Source organism: Phoxinus phoxinus, assembly GCF_949152265.1.
Source record: "Phoxinus phoxinus genome assembly, chromosome: 23".
In the NCBI taxonomy this organism is placed as follows: Eukaryota; Metazoa; Chordata; class Actinopteri; order Cypriniformes; family Leuciscidae; genus Phoxinus; species Phoxinus phoxinus.
Genome location: NC_136898.1, coordinates 19,800,828 through 19,819,965, shown reverse-complemented (window position 1 = coordinate 19,819,965; position 19,138 = coordinate 19,800,828). Strand labels below are relative to the sequence as shown.

The following is a 19,138-nucleotide window of genomic DNA, read 5'->3' as shown; positions in this document are numbered from 1 at the left end:
TCGGGTCGGACTTACGTTTATGTTTGTCAGTGTTTTAACCGCTTGAGGAACTACTAATGTTAGCGTCCTCTCAGCCTCGAAGGCAAACAAACATACTGTTGTGCTGTTATTTCTCTACTAATGCAGCATTTAGTCAACAAATTTATCACTTTATAATGATATGACAATGTACTGTATACATACATTTGAGCTGTCGGTGCTTTAAACGCGCGTCTGATGTCAGCGCTCTCCACGCAGCATGTGCTCTCAGTGCAGCACGCAGAATCACGTGTCGAAATAAACAACACGAGGCACGAGTTTTTATTACACCTCTAGAGGCCGCTCTTGTACTGCATCATGCCAGCAGACCCTTCTCAGCTCTTACACTGTAATGAATGACAGCGCGCGCTTCTCAGCCGCTCCAGCAATGGACGCAACCAGGAAAAACTATCGGTATATATTTTTGCCGATAACGATAGTTCCACCAGTCAACAATCGGTGCCGATTCATCGGCAAAACCGATGAATCGGTCGACCTCTAGCCAATACACACACAACACGCTGATGAGCAAGTAAGACACGCTGCTGCTGTTCAATACAGCGTACATGAATTACCCGTAGCAGATCTGTACAGGTGGAGCTGGGGAAGGTGGAGGGTTTCTGAAAGCGCGCTGCACTGCTAAGGCAAATGCTACTCAATTATTTGAAAGTTGATCAGCGAGCTCATTGGCTACTGATACAGCAGGAACCAATCAGCTGTGCCCTATAGATAACGATGAGATCTGTACAGAGACCTGTACAGAGAACAGGACCAATTAACCTGCCTCATCTAAAGTTTCATGACAGAACTTTGTATATATACAATTATTTCCCATCTACAATGGTAATGACAAAACACTCAAAAGAGTAATTATAATTATAAATTCAGATTTTTTCTATTGATTTTCTTGTAAAATAAAATACAATATCATTAATTTATATCATTTATTTTTAATTTAGGGGTGAAATGTGAGAGATTTTTGAGAGATCCACCCAAAATTGCTTGAGATTGTGATTATGAATATATACCTGCTCTCCTTTCAACGTCTGTGTCATGGTGAAATTTTCTCCGTCGAAGCGGTACACCATGACACGCCCGCTGTGGTTAAACCGTGGTGCTCCGGTGATGTACAGCACTCCATTGGGTGTGTATGCTGACTGCACATCATAACCTGCAAGGAAAAACCACACTGCAACGTTTATACCACACAACTAACCCAATCTCTAAAACAATTTACAGTAGTCTGCATGCTTAATATGAAACAGCTGGGGCTGAAATCATAAACGGTTTCATAACCGAGGACACAGACATCGTTGGGCGTAATAATGTTAGAATAAACCAACTCGACTGATTGTAAATCTTTTTCCTCAAATCAGCATTTGCGAAACGGCGCTCGTTCTCCAAACACGTTTACAGGCAGAGTCATTGCAAGTCACTCCCTTTGTTTCACTCTGGAGCGACATCCTTAAAAGGGGATGTGCAGAGAGTGTGAGCATTTGCACTTACCGTGTGAGTGTTTACGGGATGGCAGAAGATTGTGACAATGTGTTTAGACTACTACCACAATGCTGTCTTCTGCAGTTCTCCGTCTTCCTGATATGCACATACAGCATTTTTATTGTTGACTTTTTGGTACTCAAGAAGTATAATCATTCATGGCCTTGGCCTGACACTTAACATGCCTCTAACTAGGTATGAAGTTCAGAGGTGTAGCTAGTTACCAATGCTGTTAGTGACAAAGCCATGTCTAAGCTTTTGTTTCCAGGGATGGGACACAAGATCCAACACACTGATCTTGGGTTCGATTGTGACATTTGCCACCATTCTCCCACCCTGCATCATTTTCTCTCAACTCTCTACTCTTACTATCAATAAAAGTGGCAAAAGTCCCAAAAGAATTGGTTAAATGTTGAGTTCATACCTACGTATCCCGCCATGCCTTCGTACCTCTGCACCTCAGGGTCGTGGAAAGTGTTTTTTTTTGGAATGACAAACTTGTTCCCAGTTTGCATCACTACAGTCCCATTCCAGTCGAAAGCGCCCACGGCTCCCAGCATGACACCCGCCTGTCAGAAAGACATATATTACAGGAATATGACAAGATCAATATGTAAGTCAAGCAAGCACGTTTGAGCTTCAGCTTACGATATTTGATCAGCTCAACATATGCGTTGATCAATGTTTATATGTGAATAAAAGCCTAAATTGAATGTGTTTATCATATAAATCGATCATGCCTCTTCAAAAGACTTGGATTAAACCACTCCATTCATATGGATTACTTTTACAATGTTAGTTTTGTTATAGACTTTGAATGGAGGCATAGCAATCTCTCAGATTTTATTAAAAATATCTTAATTTGTGATTTGAGAATGATGAAAGTCTTATGGGTTTAGAACGACAACCCTCATGTCATGTCATCATTTTAATAAAATCTGAGAGATTGCTATCGCTCCATTGAAAGTCTATAACAAAACTAACATTGTAAAAGTAATCCATATGAATGGAGTGGTTTAATCCAAGTAACGTCACAGAACATCACTAAATCAACAGCATTTACACTTGTCCCTCCTTTTATTAAAAAAGAAAAGAAAATCTGGGTTACAATGAGATGCTTACAATGGAAGTGAATGGAGCCAATTCATAAATATTAAAATCCATGACAATGCATTGCCTAAAACGACTAAAAATTATGCTTTAAATAGCTTTACAGCTCAAATAATACAGACGTTTAAACTGAAGAATTAATGTAAGTGCTTTTAAAAAATGATCAGCTTTATATTTCTCAAACATCTTGCCCCATTCACATTGTAATTGCCTTACCCAAACATTTTTTTAAGAAATAACCTTTACCATTCAATATGCAACAAGGGATGAGATAATTTATCTAAAAATGTTTCTACACAATTTACACAAAATTTGTTCCGTTCGCATTTTAAGACTGAGGCCCAGCAATGCATTTGAAAATGTGTTAAAGTAACACTGTCGTCTCAGTAACATTGAGAAGGGATGTGACACACTGACACACTCAGAAAGCTCTTCCTTCTCTGATTCATAGCTAAGCACTGAGCCGTGTGCGCGTTTCCTCTGTCGCGACGCATGAGACTCCAGCAGCAGGAAGTCAGAATGAGGTATAAATCAGAGAACTGCATCTGATGTAATCTGATCTATATCACCGTATTCACGAGAGCAGACTGATCGAACACTTACTTTAGACGTGTGAGCGCTGAATCCAGACTGAGACATTTCCATCTCGAAGGAGGAGGTGTGATTCCCAGATGTGGCTGTTAGATATAAAGGCCATTTTTAAAAATGTTCATACACAGTTTTAATGAAGAAAGTTATGGTTACTACAACATTAAACATAAAAAACTTTTTCATATTCATAATTAGACTATATAACTCGAATTTTACTATTTTTGAAAAAAATAGGGCTAATCATTCTTACTTTTCAGATTCAAAACAGAATCATTTTTATGAAACTGACTTTAAAAAGATTAACCAGTCTTGAAAAAAAAAAAAAAATGACATGACTAAACTTTAAGACTAGTCTTAGCAGTTTATGCAACCGGCCACTGTTAAATATGACTCGGGTCCAGTCTAGGGGGATTTTATTTTTGTTTTTTGTGACGGATTCATCATCTACCAGGTGAAAATCGTATGTCCACTCATATTTTCCAGTACTTCAGGTTAGGGATCTAACATTTTTATCGTGATGCATTAGGTACATTACCCTCCAAGGCAAAGATCTTGCTTCCTAAAGCATCGACGATGGTCACTAAAGCAAGTTCATCAGACACATTGAAGAAATGATCGCTTCTGAGCTCGCTAGCAAGGGATTCAATTTCGTCAATAAACTTCTTCACCACTTCAGTGCTTTTATTCTGCCGGTTATAGTCGCCGAGGACCTATGAAAGAAAAATGACATGTGCCTCATTAAAAAGTCTACGTTCTATTTTTTCCACTGAATTCATGCAGCACAGTATTTGTTATTTGTTTTGTATTATTATACATGGATGAATGTACTTACAGCAATTGCAAACCTCTCAATACCATCGTTTTCACACTCGTCTATGACACGTCTCAAGTCGTAGTGGTCATGTGACTCCCCATCTGTGACGATCACCATGACTTTTTTGACCCCTGGTCTTGCTCCTCGCTCCACTGTAAAGGCCTCTTTCCTTTAGAAAACAAACAACATCAGGTCAAGATTCTGCACAATGTTTACGACTTCCTTTGTCGGAATAGACACTTATTAGATGGTTTTTCTGAAATACATCAGGGTCCAAAAGTCTGAGACTAACCAGTGAAAATTGCTTTAAAAAGTACATTATTTAATACAACTGTTTCATTACCAGTTACTGTATATTATCAGCGTAACAACTTGTATTAAACATGAATTTCTATTTCTTAGTTTTGTTATTCAGCACACAGTTTATTATAAAACGTTACATTTTTAGCAAACTTCCGACTTTAAAAGTAGATTTTGAATCATATTTTCACTGTGGCCTCAGACTTTGGGACTGAGGTAAGCGCAGCACCTTGCTTTATCAATGCCGAGAGCGGTCATGGTTTTTTGGCCGGTTCTTTGAGGTATCTTGCCGGCTTCAGTAACAAGGTCTTCTGTGTTACTGAACTGGCTGAGATTGAAGACATGGCCGACATCATCCCCGTACGACACGATGCCCACCTGGAGAAGCAAAAGCCCGGACAAAAACACACACACACACACATAAAGGTCAGGTGGTGCTACCAAACATGGACAGTTTGGGTGGCCCTCAGACACTCTCTGCTACATGTCTGTCTGTGCTGACTCAAATGTGATGTCATCCTCTAAAAAAGAAAAGTTTGACCATTTATTTAGCCATGGAATATGTGGTCTTCCCCAGCTCAGCGTACTGGGGCCGTATTTTCCAGCGCCGCGCTCAAGAAAGCCTTTATTTCCTTAGAATCAAACCACCCAGTAGCTTCTCCATGGAAAGTCTTTATATAATACTCCTTGTAATGATGTTAATATAAGATGATGACATTAGATGAGACTAGATGAACACAACTTTGACTAAATAAATGGCTTTGGTTTTCAACAAATACACTCTTTAGAAAACAAATCCAATCATTTGAAATCCCATGTAAAGGGAGAGTTCACTCAAGAATGTACAGATGTCTTTCCAAACCAGTGTTGTTATTGTTAACTAAAACCAAACTATTGAAAACATTTGTTTTGTTAATCGAAATAAAGCAGAGAAGCTGAAATAGAATATATTAGATGAAAAATTAAAAGGACTAAAATAAGTTTAAAGGGTTCGTAATTACCTAGTAATTACACCTGAGTAATTCATGATAGAATTTTCATTTTTGGGTGAACTGTCCCTTTAATTGGAAGTACTAAATTTAATGGACACCAGAGCTACTTGCTTGTCTCGCGATTGTTCCTGACGATCTCACTGCGTTTTGAATTATGGGTGACACTTCCAGTTTGGGAAACTTCCATTCAAAAAGGCTGAAACTAATCATTTCAAATCATAAGTTTGCCCAACAAATAAAGCTTGTCCGTTAGTTTGACTGGATGAGCTGTCAATTTCCCTTCATGGTTTATTTTCAGGCATCATGAGAATAACATACGCTTGGTATATTAACGTGACATGTTATAACAGGAATATCTACGACAAGAGCTCTTTTCAGTCGCTGCTTTCTATTCCTCATGATCATTTTCTTTTTTCCCTTTGGAATCCGCTGTAATAAAAAAAAATAAAAAAGGACAACATATACTGCGCATTTGTGGTCTGTTCTCCCGAATTTAATTTACGATATATTCCATTAATAATTCACTGGAATGCATGAATAATCTCTCGTTATTCTCATCAAATCATCACGTCTCTTTCCAGGTTTGTTTTCACAGGTAAATGCAATTTATAATCTGTCAAAATGACGGAAATCATTTTGAAATAGTATCACGTAATGCTGAAGTTAATGAACATTTTTGATTAAGGCAACATAAGTTACATAATACAGATATATTACAGTGATATTTATTAACCAAAGACTTGCGCTTTTGGGGTAATTTGATCAAAAGTACCTTGTTGATGCTTTTACACTTTTAAATTTCCTTTTAATGTTCGATGGTTAAACGGTGAGTAGATTAATGTCGTCTCGTTGTGACACTTTCTTAACATATTGCGTTCATAGAGCGAGCCTTTTCACTGATTGTTTACAGCGGAAGTTACACCCATAATTTGCGCAAAGCGTCATGGGGCGCAGGAATAGTGTGGATACGAGCGGTTTATAGATTATCATGACAGAATATCCTAATTGAAGATAGTTAACTCCACATCAGCAACATAAATTCATCAACTAACCATTCAGAGACGTCCTGTTGCATTCTACATGTTGTCACTTCTTATTGAGTCTCTCCATCTTTGACTCCGTTTAAACATAAAGGGCAGAACGGTTTCTGTCATTTTAGTGTGTGTCTGCGTGAGGTAATCGCAGCTGCTAACACACGAGCTCTTGAAACCCCGCCCTCTGCAGCAGCTCATTTGCATTTAAAGAGACAGAACAAAACGGTGTGTTTTTGCTGACCCTCAAAAAGTGACAACTTTAACATGCTATATAAAAATATCTGTGGGGTATTTTGAGCTAAAACTCCACATACACACTCTGGGGACATCAGAGATTTATTTTACATCTTGTGAAAAGGGCATTATACCACCCCTTTAAATAAGTAATTTTGGTGATCAAAGATTTTTGACTACATGAGGACAAAGTAAAAATACTTTGTCACTGTGTTAAACATCCAATGACGCAGTAAGTGGCTATTTTATTTTAAACTGGTGTGATTTCTAAGGTATTTCAAAGCAAGACTGCAAGGCTGTTCGACAAAGCACTAATCCAAAAAAATCTCACCCGGGCTGGTCCGATATTAATGTTCTGGAGGAATTTTTTCAGGAAGTCAGTGATGGGCTCCCAGGGGTAGATGCTGTTGGAACCGTCCAACACTATGACAATGTCCATATCCTGCTTGCACTCTGAAACAAGAAAATAAGCACAATCATTACAATTATACGAGTGAGAAAGATAAATAAATATCACATTGCTTTACATAATACACTTGCACACTTAAAGTACATACAAAATGTAATGAAACGTATTGAGCAATGCAATTGGACGTGACAGTGACCTCATTGTGAAATATGGAAGTGATATGGTGATTAACCACAGCTTATGTGACCTTTCATCAGAAACTCAATATAGTTTGAATATATTTATACCATTCAAATAAAGGCTTAGCCTGCACGTCTGAATGCTGACCAGAGCTATTTGCCTCAGAATCAAATTGAGAATTTAAATTTAAAGAGAATTTGAATTTAATAAAGCATAATTCAAATGAAATGATGCAACTGTCTTTCCTGTGCTTGGAGATGAGCGAGAAGTTGTTGCTATGATACTTCATACAGTATGTATGTGTGTGTTTATGATGAGTCACTGGCTCCATGTTGCGTTGGTAGATGTCAGCTCTCCTAAACTCTGTCCTAACATGGACATGCGAGGCAAGGGGGACCGGCTGTGGTTTACATGGCTGGAATGCGCTAATGTACACTGACAACACGTGTGTGTCGTACCTTGGACAGTTGGAGCGACGGAGTTGAGGACTTTGAAGGAGGAGCTGACGTTCGTGCAGATCCCAGTGATGTACTGCTGCTTTCCACACATGTAGCCATACTGGGGACCACAGGCCTGTCCAGAGGGAACGAGAGAAAGAGAGATTGGACAACTTTTGGAGGAATTCAAGGAACATGAGTTGCTGACATTTAACTCTACAGTCCTCATACATGCATATATATATCAGTACACACACACACACACACACACACACACACACACACACACACACACACACACACACACACACACACACACACACACACACACACACACACACACACACACACACACACACACACACACACACACACACACACACACCCATTCCGGTTTTAATTGGTGAGACTTGATAGCTTTAACTATAATAAATTATTTAATTTGTAATGTTTATCTGAAACTATCAGTCCTATCAGAAACTATCAGTTTCAGTCCTTTGCAGCATATGTAGTTTGAAACTACGTTTGGAAACTGTTAGAAACAATGTGTGAAAAAGCTGAAAAAAGTGTGACAAGCTGAACTCCACATTTTTATTCTATTGAACTGACTTTTAAAACTTAATTTGTCACACTGCAGGACCATATAAATAAACGAGTAAAATAAAAAAGTAAATAAAAACGTACTAAAACCTTAAAGGAACACTCCACTTTTTTTGGAAATAGGCTCATTTTACAACTCCCCCAGAGTTAAACAGTTGAGTTTTACCGGTTTCGAATCCATTCAGCCGATCTCCGGGTCTGGCGGTAGCACTTTTAGCATAGCTTAGCATAGATCATTGAATCTGATTAGATCGTTAGCATCTCTCTCAAAAAAAATGACCAAAGAGTTTCGATATTTTTCCTATTTAAAACTTGACTCTTTTGTAGTTACATCGTGTACTAAGACCAACAGAAAATGAAAAGTTGCAATTTTCTAGGCCAATATGACTAGGAACTATACTCTCATTCCTACGTAATAATTACGCAGCGCCTGAAAATAGTCCCCAGCTCGGTAACTTCCAACGTGACCGACACTAAGTTTGTAATATCATTGCGCTGCTGGTACAGTGTAAGGCTACGTTCACACTTAGCGTCTTTTTTGACAAAAAAAAGTTAACAACGGCGTTTTTTTAGCAAAAAAAAAAAAAACGCTGCGCGTTCGGTTACAAATAGCAGCCGAGCGCGTCTTTTGTTGCTATAACAACAGCTGCAACAGTAGTGTGCCCACACAGCCTCTTTGTGATGTATGTTATGATAGATTTGTGTACTCATATCAAACAGCTCCTTGTGCTCCGAAACAAGGACGATTAGTTTTTCTACCGGCACCGTGTCCATTTTTCTTGTTGTTATGGAAACGACAGGTCTCGCTACTCGCTTGTCATTGGTCAGCTGTCAAAAAGGCGCTTGACGTAGGGCGTTCTTTTCAGAAAAGTTAAACTTTTTTCAACTTTAAAAGACGCTCTGAGCTGCAGAAAAAGACGCCGGCGGTGGCGTTTAAAAAAGCGCTCAGGACTTTTTTGAAAAAACGGTTTACTCCATAGGGTTCTAATGTAGAACAGACGCTGGCAGTTTAAAAATAGACGCTAAGTGTGAACATAGCCTAAAGTGTTCCTTTAAACTTTTCCTTATACAAAATCTTGATGTTGAAAAAGTTCATGAACTACTCTGAGACAAACTCATACAGAGTTCCGTTATATACTTAATTCCAGAAATCCTAAAGGAATGCTCCTGGAATGTTTAACATAATTTGGACCCAATCCTAATGGGTTAAAAAAAATCTGACTGGATAAAATGAAATCCCTACTTTTCTATATATATTTTTTTCCAGAATGTCAGTTTACCCAATCAGATTACATTTGATTCGTAGAGGATTCCGGTTTGATCCCATTAGGTTTGAGTCCAAATTATTATTTTTTCTAGGATTGTTTGACCACTGGAAAAGCAGTGATTTTGTGAACAGCAATCATGGATTGCAGACAATTTGTTCAGTCATAAAAGATAAAATAAAAACACAGACATACGCAGCATGTCATTGGCTGTTCTATAATTATAAACATTAACTGGGGGAAAAAAGTGTGTTTCCATGAAGTTTTTTCTAATGTAATGATTTAAAAAGTCTGTGATCAGTCACTATTAATTAGCAGTGGCTAAAGTAACAGCGCAAGACACATCTGCAGATGTTCCCTACCAGAAACCCACTGCCATCTGGGTTAACCACCAGCGTCGTCCCCATAGTCATGTTTTCCTTGACTTCATTTATGTTCGGAATTGTTGTGTTTTCTGTAAGAAAAATAGACAAAAATGCACTCTCAGTGTTAAAGTCCTATGAAAAGAATATCTAAACAAAAACACTGCATTTTCCCATAGGCAGATAGGACGCTCTTTTCCTGCTATTTGCCTTTTGAAAAACTAAATTCATTTCTGGTGGGGCTTAATGGGGGGAAAGCACTTTTTGTCCTTTCCTGCTTAAACAAATCATGTGAAAACAATGTACAGTAAGCAACCGTGTCTCTCATGAAAAGAAAAAACACCTTACTATCAACCCATAAAATCAACATTGTCCATATTTAAGATTTAAAAAAAGTGAAATGACTGTGGGATTCAAGTGCTATCTGTTCAGAGTTCCTCTTGGATGGGTCTCATATTAAGGTAGATCCCTGAAGAAAGGCGACATGCAACATTGAGTTATCTGGTGAAAGATTCTGTAATTATGTGTAGTTTAGACATTAAAATATTTTTTGGATCGCTTCCTGTCTAGGCCTCCTCTGAGAGTCAGACATTGAGGCAGGGGTTAGCATTCAAACACACAAACAGAGCAACACTACAGGCTAATGAGTCTTACAAACAACACACACATTATATCATCGATCAAAATGTGCAGTGATGCAAAAATAAGCATCTCTTAAGAGAATATGTGCTTGACTCCCATTGCACATTCAGTATTCAAGACGCTACTGTAAGATGCTAAGTGAACGGGACATTCGAGACTCACACCTGTGTAGGTAAATACGGTTGTCAATCCCAAAAAATCACGGTGTAAACGACCACATTTAACCTATCTTTCGATATTTGGTGCATGTTTTTTTTTAAAAATATAAATATTTCAGCTAAAATGAATTTCATTCAGACATTTTTTTTTCATCATTGAATATTGTGTTTTACTCAATTGCGAAATATGTCACATTACTGAAGTAAAATACTAACTTCGATTATTTACTAACTCAATAATGAAAATTTGTTCAGGTCCTCTGTACTAGCTTGTTCTTTTCACTTGTAGTGAATCGTTTGAAATGTATCATTCCTCGTTTGTAAAGCTTCAGATAAAAGCTTCTGCTAAATAAATGTAATAAATGTAAATGTGATGTAAATGACGCATGAGTCAAGGTTAAAGTCTCTCTGGCCATCATGAACTCTTCTTTTCTCAGAATAACACCTCTAGACAGGGGAAACTGTTGGTTTCAGTTGTGCGGTTTTCTCAGTGTGGTGTTAAAGGGGTGGTATAATGCCACAGAGAGACTCAAGAAGAAGTGACAACATGTAGAAGCAACAGGACATTTCTGAATGGTTAGTTGTTGAATTTAGGTAGCCTATGTGTAGTTATCTTCTAGTCATTAATTAGCATATTCTGTCATGATAATCTATAAATCGCGTTCCCGGGGGCGGGGTTTATGTAAATTGTAGGGTTAGTGATGTCACTAACCCGGGAGGAATGTCGTGTAGTCCCTACCAGCCGTTTGTTGTAGTCCTTAAAAAGCTATTTCTTTAAAAGCAAATATCTTCCTTCGCTTTGAACTTTGAGCATTGTAACTTTGCAGATGTTGTTTATGCTCAAACAGCAACATTACACACTAACTAAAGTTAGAAAAGTGAAATCATTTCCTGACTTTATCAAAGAATTTGCGGACTTTCTATCAGAATTAGTATTGGCTGCAGATAAAGTACTAATTGTTGGTGATTTTAATATACACATAGATAATGAAAAAGATGCATTGGGATTGGCATTTAAAGACATTATAAACTCAATTGGAGTTAGACAACACGTGTCAGGACCTACTCATTGCCGTAATCATACTCTAGATCTAATGGAATAGATGTTGATGCTGTTGAAATACTGCAGCAGAGCGATGACATCTCAGATCATTATCTAGTCTCATGTAAATTTAGCCAAGGCTGCAAAGCCAACTCCGTGTTATAAAAATGTTAGACCGATCACTTCTGCCACTAAAGATTGCTTTATCAATAATCTTCCTAATCAGTTTCATCATCTGAGCATCCCGGATAGCTTAGAAGAACTAAAGGTATTTCGGATTTCATGGAAGGAGAGCTCGATTGCTTACAGAGAGGCTTTAAAAGTGCTTATTTTCAACACAATAAAGAAAATAAACACAATCCTAGGTATTGATTTGAAACAGTGGGTAAACTAACGAAAAAGAAAGCTTCAAGCCCAGAAGTTTAGACCGTACCATAGTACCGAGACAGCTCTCGTTAGAGTCACAAATGATTTGCTCTTATCATCCGATCGTGGGAGTATCTCTCTATTAGTGTTGACCTTAGTGCCGCATGACACCATTGACCACAACATCCTTTTAAATAGACTAGAAAACTATGTTGGCATTAGTGGAATTGCACTAGCATGGTTTACGATCGATCACAAGTTCAGAATGGCGTACCACAAGGCTCAGTACTAGGACCGCTGCAGTTCACTCTGTACATACTACCATTAGGAGATATCATTAGGAAACATGGAATTAGCTTTCACTGTTATGCCGATGATACTCAGCTGTATATTTCTTCAAAACCTAATGAAACCTACCAATTCACAAAATTAACGGAATGCATAGCTGATATAAAAAATTGGATGACTAGTAATTTCCTACTACTAAATTCTGAAAAAACTGAGATTCTAATTATTGGACAAAAAACTTCCACAAGTAATAACCTAGAATACTGTCTAACACTTCATGGCTGCTCTGTTAAGTCTTCGTCGGTTAGGAACCTGGGTGTGCTCTTTGATACCAATCTTTCATTTGAAAGTCACGTGTCTAGTATATGTAAAACCGCATTTTTCCATCTTAAAAATATATCTAAATTACGCCATATGCTCTCATTGACAAATGCGGAACAATTAGTTCATGCGTTCATGACATCAAGGCTAGATTATTGTAATGCTATTATGGGTGGTTGCCCTGCATGCTTAATAAACAAACTACAGCTAGTTCAAAACGCAGCAGCTCGAGTTCTTACCAGAACCAGGAAGTATGACCATATTAGCCCCGTTCTGTCAACACTGTATTGGCTCCCTATAATCGTATAAATTTTAAAATATTGCTGATTATTTACAAAGCACTAAATGGTTTAGCTCCACAGTACTTGAAAGAGCTCTTTACGCATTATAGTCCTTCGCGTCTATTGCGATCTAAAAATTCCGGCCAGTTAATAATACCTAGAATATCAAAATCGACTGCTGGCGGTAGATCCTTTTCCTATTTAGCACCAAAACTTTGGAACAATCTTCCTAACATTGTCCGGGAAGCAGACACACTCTGTCAGTTCAAAGCTCGATTAAACACACATCTCTTTGACATAGCATTCACATAATACATTATAGACTTCTATAACTCAATGTTAGGCTGCATAGATTAGGTCAGCCGGAACTGGGAACACTTCCCTTATATCCTGATGTACTCGTTAGTCGTTACATCATAAGAAGAATGGCATCTACGCTAATTTTAGTGTCTTTGTTTATCCCGAGGTTTTCCCGCAGCCCGCCGGATCCAGGCCGTATCCAGATCTGACGAAGGACCTTCGCCTGGACCCGATGACAACGCAGTGCTGAAGTGCCAACTAGTCTCCCTATGGAGGATCCCTTTACCACTCTACAGATAAAGCATTGTTGAAAATTTGCGTATCTTCACCACTCTACAGATAAAGCGTTGTGGGGAAATTCGGCTCAGCGTACCTACCCCGAAGTGATAAAATAAAATTCTGTACAAAAAATTTCAAATTTCAAAATAAAAAATAAAAAGTAGTTTGTTTAAGCATGGTTTGCAGCGAATTACAAACCTGCGCATATATATTCAAACGCATATAACTATATAATTAATTCTTGATGCGCATGTGAGCGCCATCAGCGTTTATCACAGGTTCGCGTTTAAAGTCTGTTTAGAGAAAAACGGTGTCGTCTTAGCGACCCCTAATTTAATAACAAATGATCACTTCGACGGAAGTGAATCAATCAAAACTAACTTTAGCTGGAAAATAACATTATTCAAGAACCGCTATAAAGCCAAAACAATCTGTTACCTTAAATTATACGTTTATCTCTGTAAAGCTGCTTTGAAACAATCTCCATTGTTAACAGCGCTATATAAATGCAATCCTTCAGTCACTTTGGTGCTCTTGCGCTCTGCACTTTCTTTCAACACAGCTGACACAGGTAAATACACGTGCTAGAAGAGTTTTTGCTAGAAGACATTCTGGTCCAATTTCGGATGCCACGATGCCATCAAGCGGTATCTCTGGTCGTAATCAGTCCTTCACTGACCAAATCAGCGTTCATTAGCAGAATGCTAGCGTGTTATGGGCAACAACAACTCAACCTGTAAGAAATCGAAAGCACATAAGTACTCGTTCATTCAACTTTCGACCTATAACCCATGTTGAACTTGCAAAACCTACAATCAAGTCTGAGATTTCTCAACGGCAATCGGGTGAAAGAGACAAATTTAGCCGTCTAGCTCCATAGACTCCCATTCATTTTGCAGTCATGGGTGATCGCCCCCAGTGGAACTCTGGTGGGACTACAACCAAAATTCGGTACAATAGGATTTAATAGGGAGTGGTCAGGCTCTCTGACCATCTGCTACTGTTCAATTACATTACATTCAATTACGTACATTACTGTTTGGGGTCGGTAAGTTTTTGTAAGAAGTCTCTTATGCTCACCACGGCTGCATTAATGGATTAAACAAACATTAACAACATTAATATTGTGAAATATTATTATAATTTAAAATAACCGTATATATATATAATATATAACTGTCATTTATTCCTGTGATCTGTGATCAAAGCTGAATTTTCAGCACCATTACCCCAGTCTTCAGTGTCACATGATCCTTCAGAAATAATTCTAATATGATGAATTAATTCTAACATTTCTTATTTCACTTAAAGCGGCACTCGGTAACTCTAGCCACTGCTTTGCTGATTTTCTCAACGAGCTCCCCCTATAGCTGCGGTGCGTATATTTTTCACATCACTATCGTAAAGTCACTTGCGGCGCGCCGGCGCACTCCTCCCCCTTTCTACCGCTGCTCATGTGCTTTTGTTATGGTCGGAGCCGGTGTGGTGAACAAATGAGTCCCAGACGCACCAACTTTATCGTGTGGAGCATATCTACCAAGGTGGGTAATACATCATACACAGTATAATTTAACATTGACATGTACATTTTGTATTCCGTAAAGCAGTTCGTGTTTCTCGCTCTTTCTCGCTTCTCACGAGACTTCCTATTTTCAACTTACCGGGACGTTAGTCCCAATGTTGCAAGGCTGGTTTTCCGCCTGGGAACGCTGGGGGGAGCGGGGAAAGTAACCATTCTCACCAGAACAGATTTAACCATCCAAATGATTTCTAAACGGATTTATTAAGTTGAAAAAGTTACCAAGTGCACCTTTAACATTTTCACTTAACACAAGTTGTGCTGCTTAATATTCTTGTGGAAACTGTAATATAAAAAAAATCAGGAATGTTAAAAAGTGGGCGTTCGTACTGTTAATAAAAAGTAAAACTGACTAAAATGAATCAATATAACAAATAATTAGACTCACTTTTCAAATGATTGATCAAAAAGACATGATGAATGATGTGGAATAAGACCAAGTACATGCATTTAGAAAAATGTTGACTGTAGGAAATGCACTGAGGAAGCGCGTACCATTTTACCTTCCTGGAGGTGTTATTTTGGAAATAAAAAGATGATTTCACAACCTGTTTTTCAAATCTGGAGGATTTTGTACACCCTGCTATAAACTCATGAACCAAAGTGCCAAGTTGGTGCAAGGCATACTTCTCTTCTGAAATCCACTAGTACCCTTGAGTCATGCAGTAATGTTTGGGACAGTCAAAGTGCCAATTTAGAAACTATGGCAATTTCAGGGCAACTGAGGTAATGTCTTTTACCTCTTCCTGTAACAGGGTTTTCTGGTATAAACACAGTGAATACAGACAGAGAGTACACAGTAATGAACAAAAATAGTCCATGGAAAAACACGATGGCATTACCGGTTACAGGAAGGACACCTCTCACCTGACAAACCGAATTTTTCACATGCAGTGCTTTTGTTTTGTCCCACGGGGCACCTGTAGACGTCTCCGGACCGGTTAGCCGGCTGTCCGTTAAGAGGAGAACCAATCAGAACCCTTCAGAAAAAAAGAGCAGGAAGTAGAGAATGGGGTCATTATTCCCTGACCACAAAAAAAAACCTTTGGGATTTGTGAGAAAGTGGAAGCCCGCTGAGCCAAAGTGCAGTTGATTGATTCGCCCGTTTTCCAGTGGGAAAGAAAAGCATAACATAAATATGCAGATGCTTATTTTTAAATATTACATTCAAATGGAACACATGTGAAAAGTCAGTACGACGGGGAGCAAAGAGTTTCTTTTTTCGTCACAATAACAGTTAGAGAGAGTTTGACTACGATATTGACGGATATGTGATGGTTTACCCTTGAACCCCACTGTGATTTATGTGCTTTACCGTGAGATAACGGAAGGCTGTTTAGGTTTCATTATGTTCTCTGGTCCATCTGAGTGCACTTAGCTGAATGAAGAACATTCGCCGTGTTCCTCAGATTTCTAATGGTGGTTTTTGACAACAGTGCTAAAAGTAGACATCCTTGTGTAAGCATGTAAACAAGTCAAGTCATTAACATTCCTGTGCACAAATGAGCCTTGACACAGCTGTGGATACAACACAATCTTCATTGGTTACAACAGGCACCAGTCACCTTATAGTCTACAATAATATATTTTAGGAATATTTTACAAAAAATCTAATTTTTATATTTTTTAATATCCTTTATGTTATTCAAATCTATGGAAGCTTGTTGCCGCCATGGAATAAAAAATGAAAAAGGTAATTGCGACATTTTATCTCACTTTTATTCTGACTTTTCTTCAGAATTCTGAGAGATAAATTTGATATTTCAAGTTATAAAGTCCGAATTGTGAGATATAAGCTTGCAATTGCGAGAGAGAAAAAGTTATGTGGTGGTTTGCATCTGTAGAAGGTAATGGGAGAAATGTTGCATAATGTCCTGGCTGCTCTATTCCATACAATGAAAGTGAATGGGGACAGTAAAGGCTGTAAAGTAAAAAAAATTAAAAAAGCCAAAATTGCACTAAAAAAGCACCATGGATTTTATCCACACAACTATTCTAAGTCTTCTGATGTCATATGACAGCTTTGTGTGAGAAAAACGTCACATACGCAGAAAAAACTCAAAAATATGGTCCACGAATCCATGTGGCCACAAGACATTCAAGAACCAGTGATTTTACATGCTGTTGTTGATGACCACTTCTAGGATAGTTCAATGTTTCTTGACCACTTTCGGAGTTCAACAACTGAACGTCATCATTCAGGTTCAATGTATGGAAAAGAGCAGCAAGAACATTCTGGAAAATGGACAGATGGATGGTTTTAAGCTTTCCATTAAACATATTTTGCTGTTTTATTGTCATAATTTGATCATCAAAAAAACTCTTGTATTCTGTAAAATCTATCCAAATCAATTCTGTCAAATAATCTAACGACCCTGAACAGATTATTGGCAAGGTTTCCACCTCAGTCAAGGCCACCTGTGAGAGGTTTATGTGAAGCTGTCTTGGGGTTTTCACACCAGCTGAGGTGTTTCTCTGGAGGTAGAAGGTTAACCTTTTACAAGTTGAGCTAAAACCTGCTGCTGGACCCATTTTTAAGAGGCTACAGATGTCTGAATTCACTAAGGTTTTACTTAGTTGAACTATTTCCTACAATAGGGAATCATTTCCATTTATTTATATGCTTAATGGAGTTAGCAGGCCTGAGTGCATTAGCTTGATGTCTTTATTTAAAAAAAACAAGAGCCATTACAAAAGCAGACTACATCAGTGGTGCTCATAGGTTTACCATGACATTCTAGCATTATTATTGAATTGTTCAGAGTATATTTTAATATGATGCATTTCAAGCACTCGCGATACTTCTCACAGGAAGGACAAATGTAGACCGCTTCTGGTTGTTGCACAATGCGACACATCAACAGTCACGTCCGGTGTAGACACGGTGTAAACATTTATAAAAGTAATATGTAGCTTACCACTTTCCCTCACTGTTCTCGAATTGTTGGATGGTGTATCCGAACAAGTCCTCCACTGGTCCACTGAATGACATCTTGTTCTTCTCGTCCACATTGAAACATGACAACCACGGCAGGAGAACTATCAAGAAAAGACACAATAAATATACAAGACAACATAAAACATACAGTAATGTATCCACTTTATCTTCTACAGAAGACGAGATTGTCCATTTAAAGGAGTTGAGCAGATAAAGGCCATTATAATGATAGTATTTATTTGATAACTGGAAGTCTAGAAGTCTGACTCCAATTCCAATTTTGTTCCATTGCCAAAACAAGACGAATGAACACCGCAAGTTAATGCAATTATTCAGCTGTTTATTAATTGCTAAATATTTCTAATGAATAATAATTTGCATCGATAAAATAAACACAAAAACTTTCCATTTCCCTTTTTTTTGTTTTGAGAGAGAGACAAGGGTCCCAGTTGTGCATGCCCAGTTGTGTGGGAATGAAACATGCGAATTCTACAGGGAGCAATACACGCATAGTAGGCAGAGGAATTTCACAGAGCAATGTGGAGCAGCCGTCCTGACCTCTCGGACAATGTCCTCTTCATGGAGACAACCAAAATCTGTCTTTTAGCACTGTATATAAAAGGATAGCTAAATATAGTGTTTAAATGCTTCATTGTGCGGAGGCCACAGAGAGCCTTTTCATGTGTTGTGTGCAATGGAATTCCTGTCATGATTTATTCAATTCCTGGATTTGGAAAGGAATTGTGAAGATTAACAAATCACTGTGGTGTTGAGTAGGTTCCTGGATCTGGGGGAGAGCACGAAGAGACAGAGAGACAGAAAGCCAGTTGTATGTATTTCCTAATGTCTGTTGTTGGTAACTGCCATGTTCTGAGCTAATGAATGTAGAATAATATGTAGGGCTTTGGTACTTTGGGCTCACTGCTAATGTCATGACTCAGTGAGGGAACAGAGAGACAGTGTACGTCTGTGGGCACGCCTCATGTGAACGTCCACTCGACAGGAATTAAGATTTCCAGCTATGCCTCCAAACCCGGTTTCCATTGAGTCTTACTTCTGAGGAGGATGTGCATGATGGGTGAACATCTGAAAAACCAGACC

General features: G+C 38.4%; 1 protein-coding gene across 1 annotated transcript in view; it reads right to left on the bottom strand.

The window, feature by feature from the left end:
• The window catches only part of itga1 (integrin, alpha 1), a 55,245-nt gene that overhangs the window by 16,447 nt on the left and 19,660 nt on the right, over window positions 1–19,138 (bottom strand). The window contains exons 2-12 of the mRNA XM_079600151.1: window positions 18,018–18,138; window positions 15,967–16,079; window positions 9,844–9,935; window positions 7,638–7,752; window positions 6,922–7,043; window positions 4,560–4,708; window positions 4,049–4,199; window positions 3,752–3,926; window positions 3,229–3,302; window positions 1,940–2,084; window positions 1,047–1,189 (exon numbers count right to left, since the gene is read on the bottom strand). Of these exons, the coding sequence (XP_079456277.1) occupies window positions 1,047–1,189; window positions 1,940–2,084; window positions 3,229–3,302; window positions 3,752–3,926; window positions 4,049–4,199; window positions 4,560–4,708; window positions 6,922–7,043; window positions 7,638–7,752; window positions 9,844–9,935; window positions 15,967–16,079; window positions 18,018–18,138 (1,400 nt within the window). The remainder of the gene's footprint in view (window positions 1–1,046; window positions 1,190–1,939; window positions 2,085–3,228; window positions 3,303–3,751; window positions 3,927–4,048; window positions 4,200–4,559; window positions 4,709–6,921; window positions 7,044–7,637; window positions 7,753–9,843; window positions 9,936–15,966; window positions 16,080–18,017; window positions 18,139–19,138) is intronic.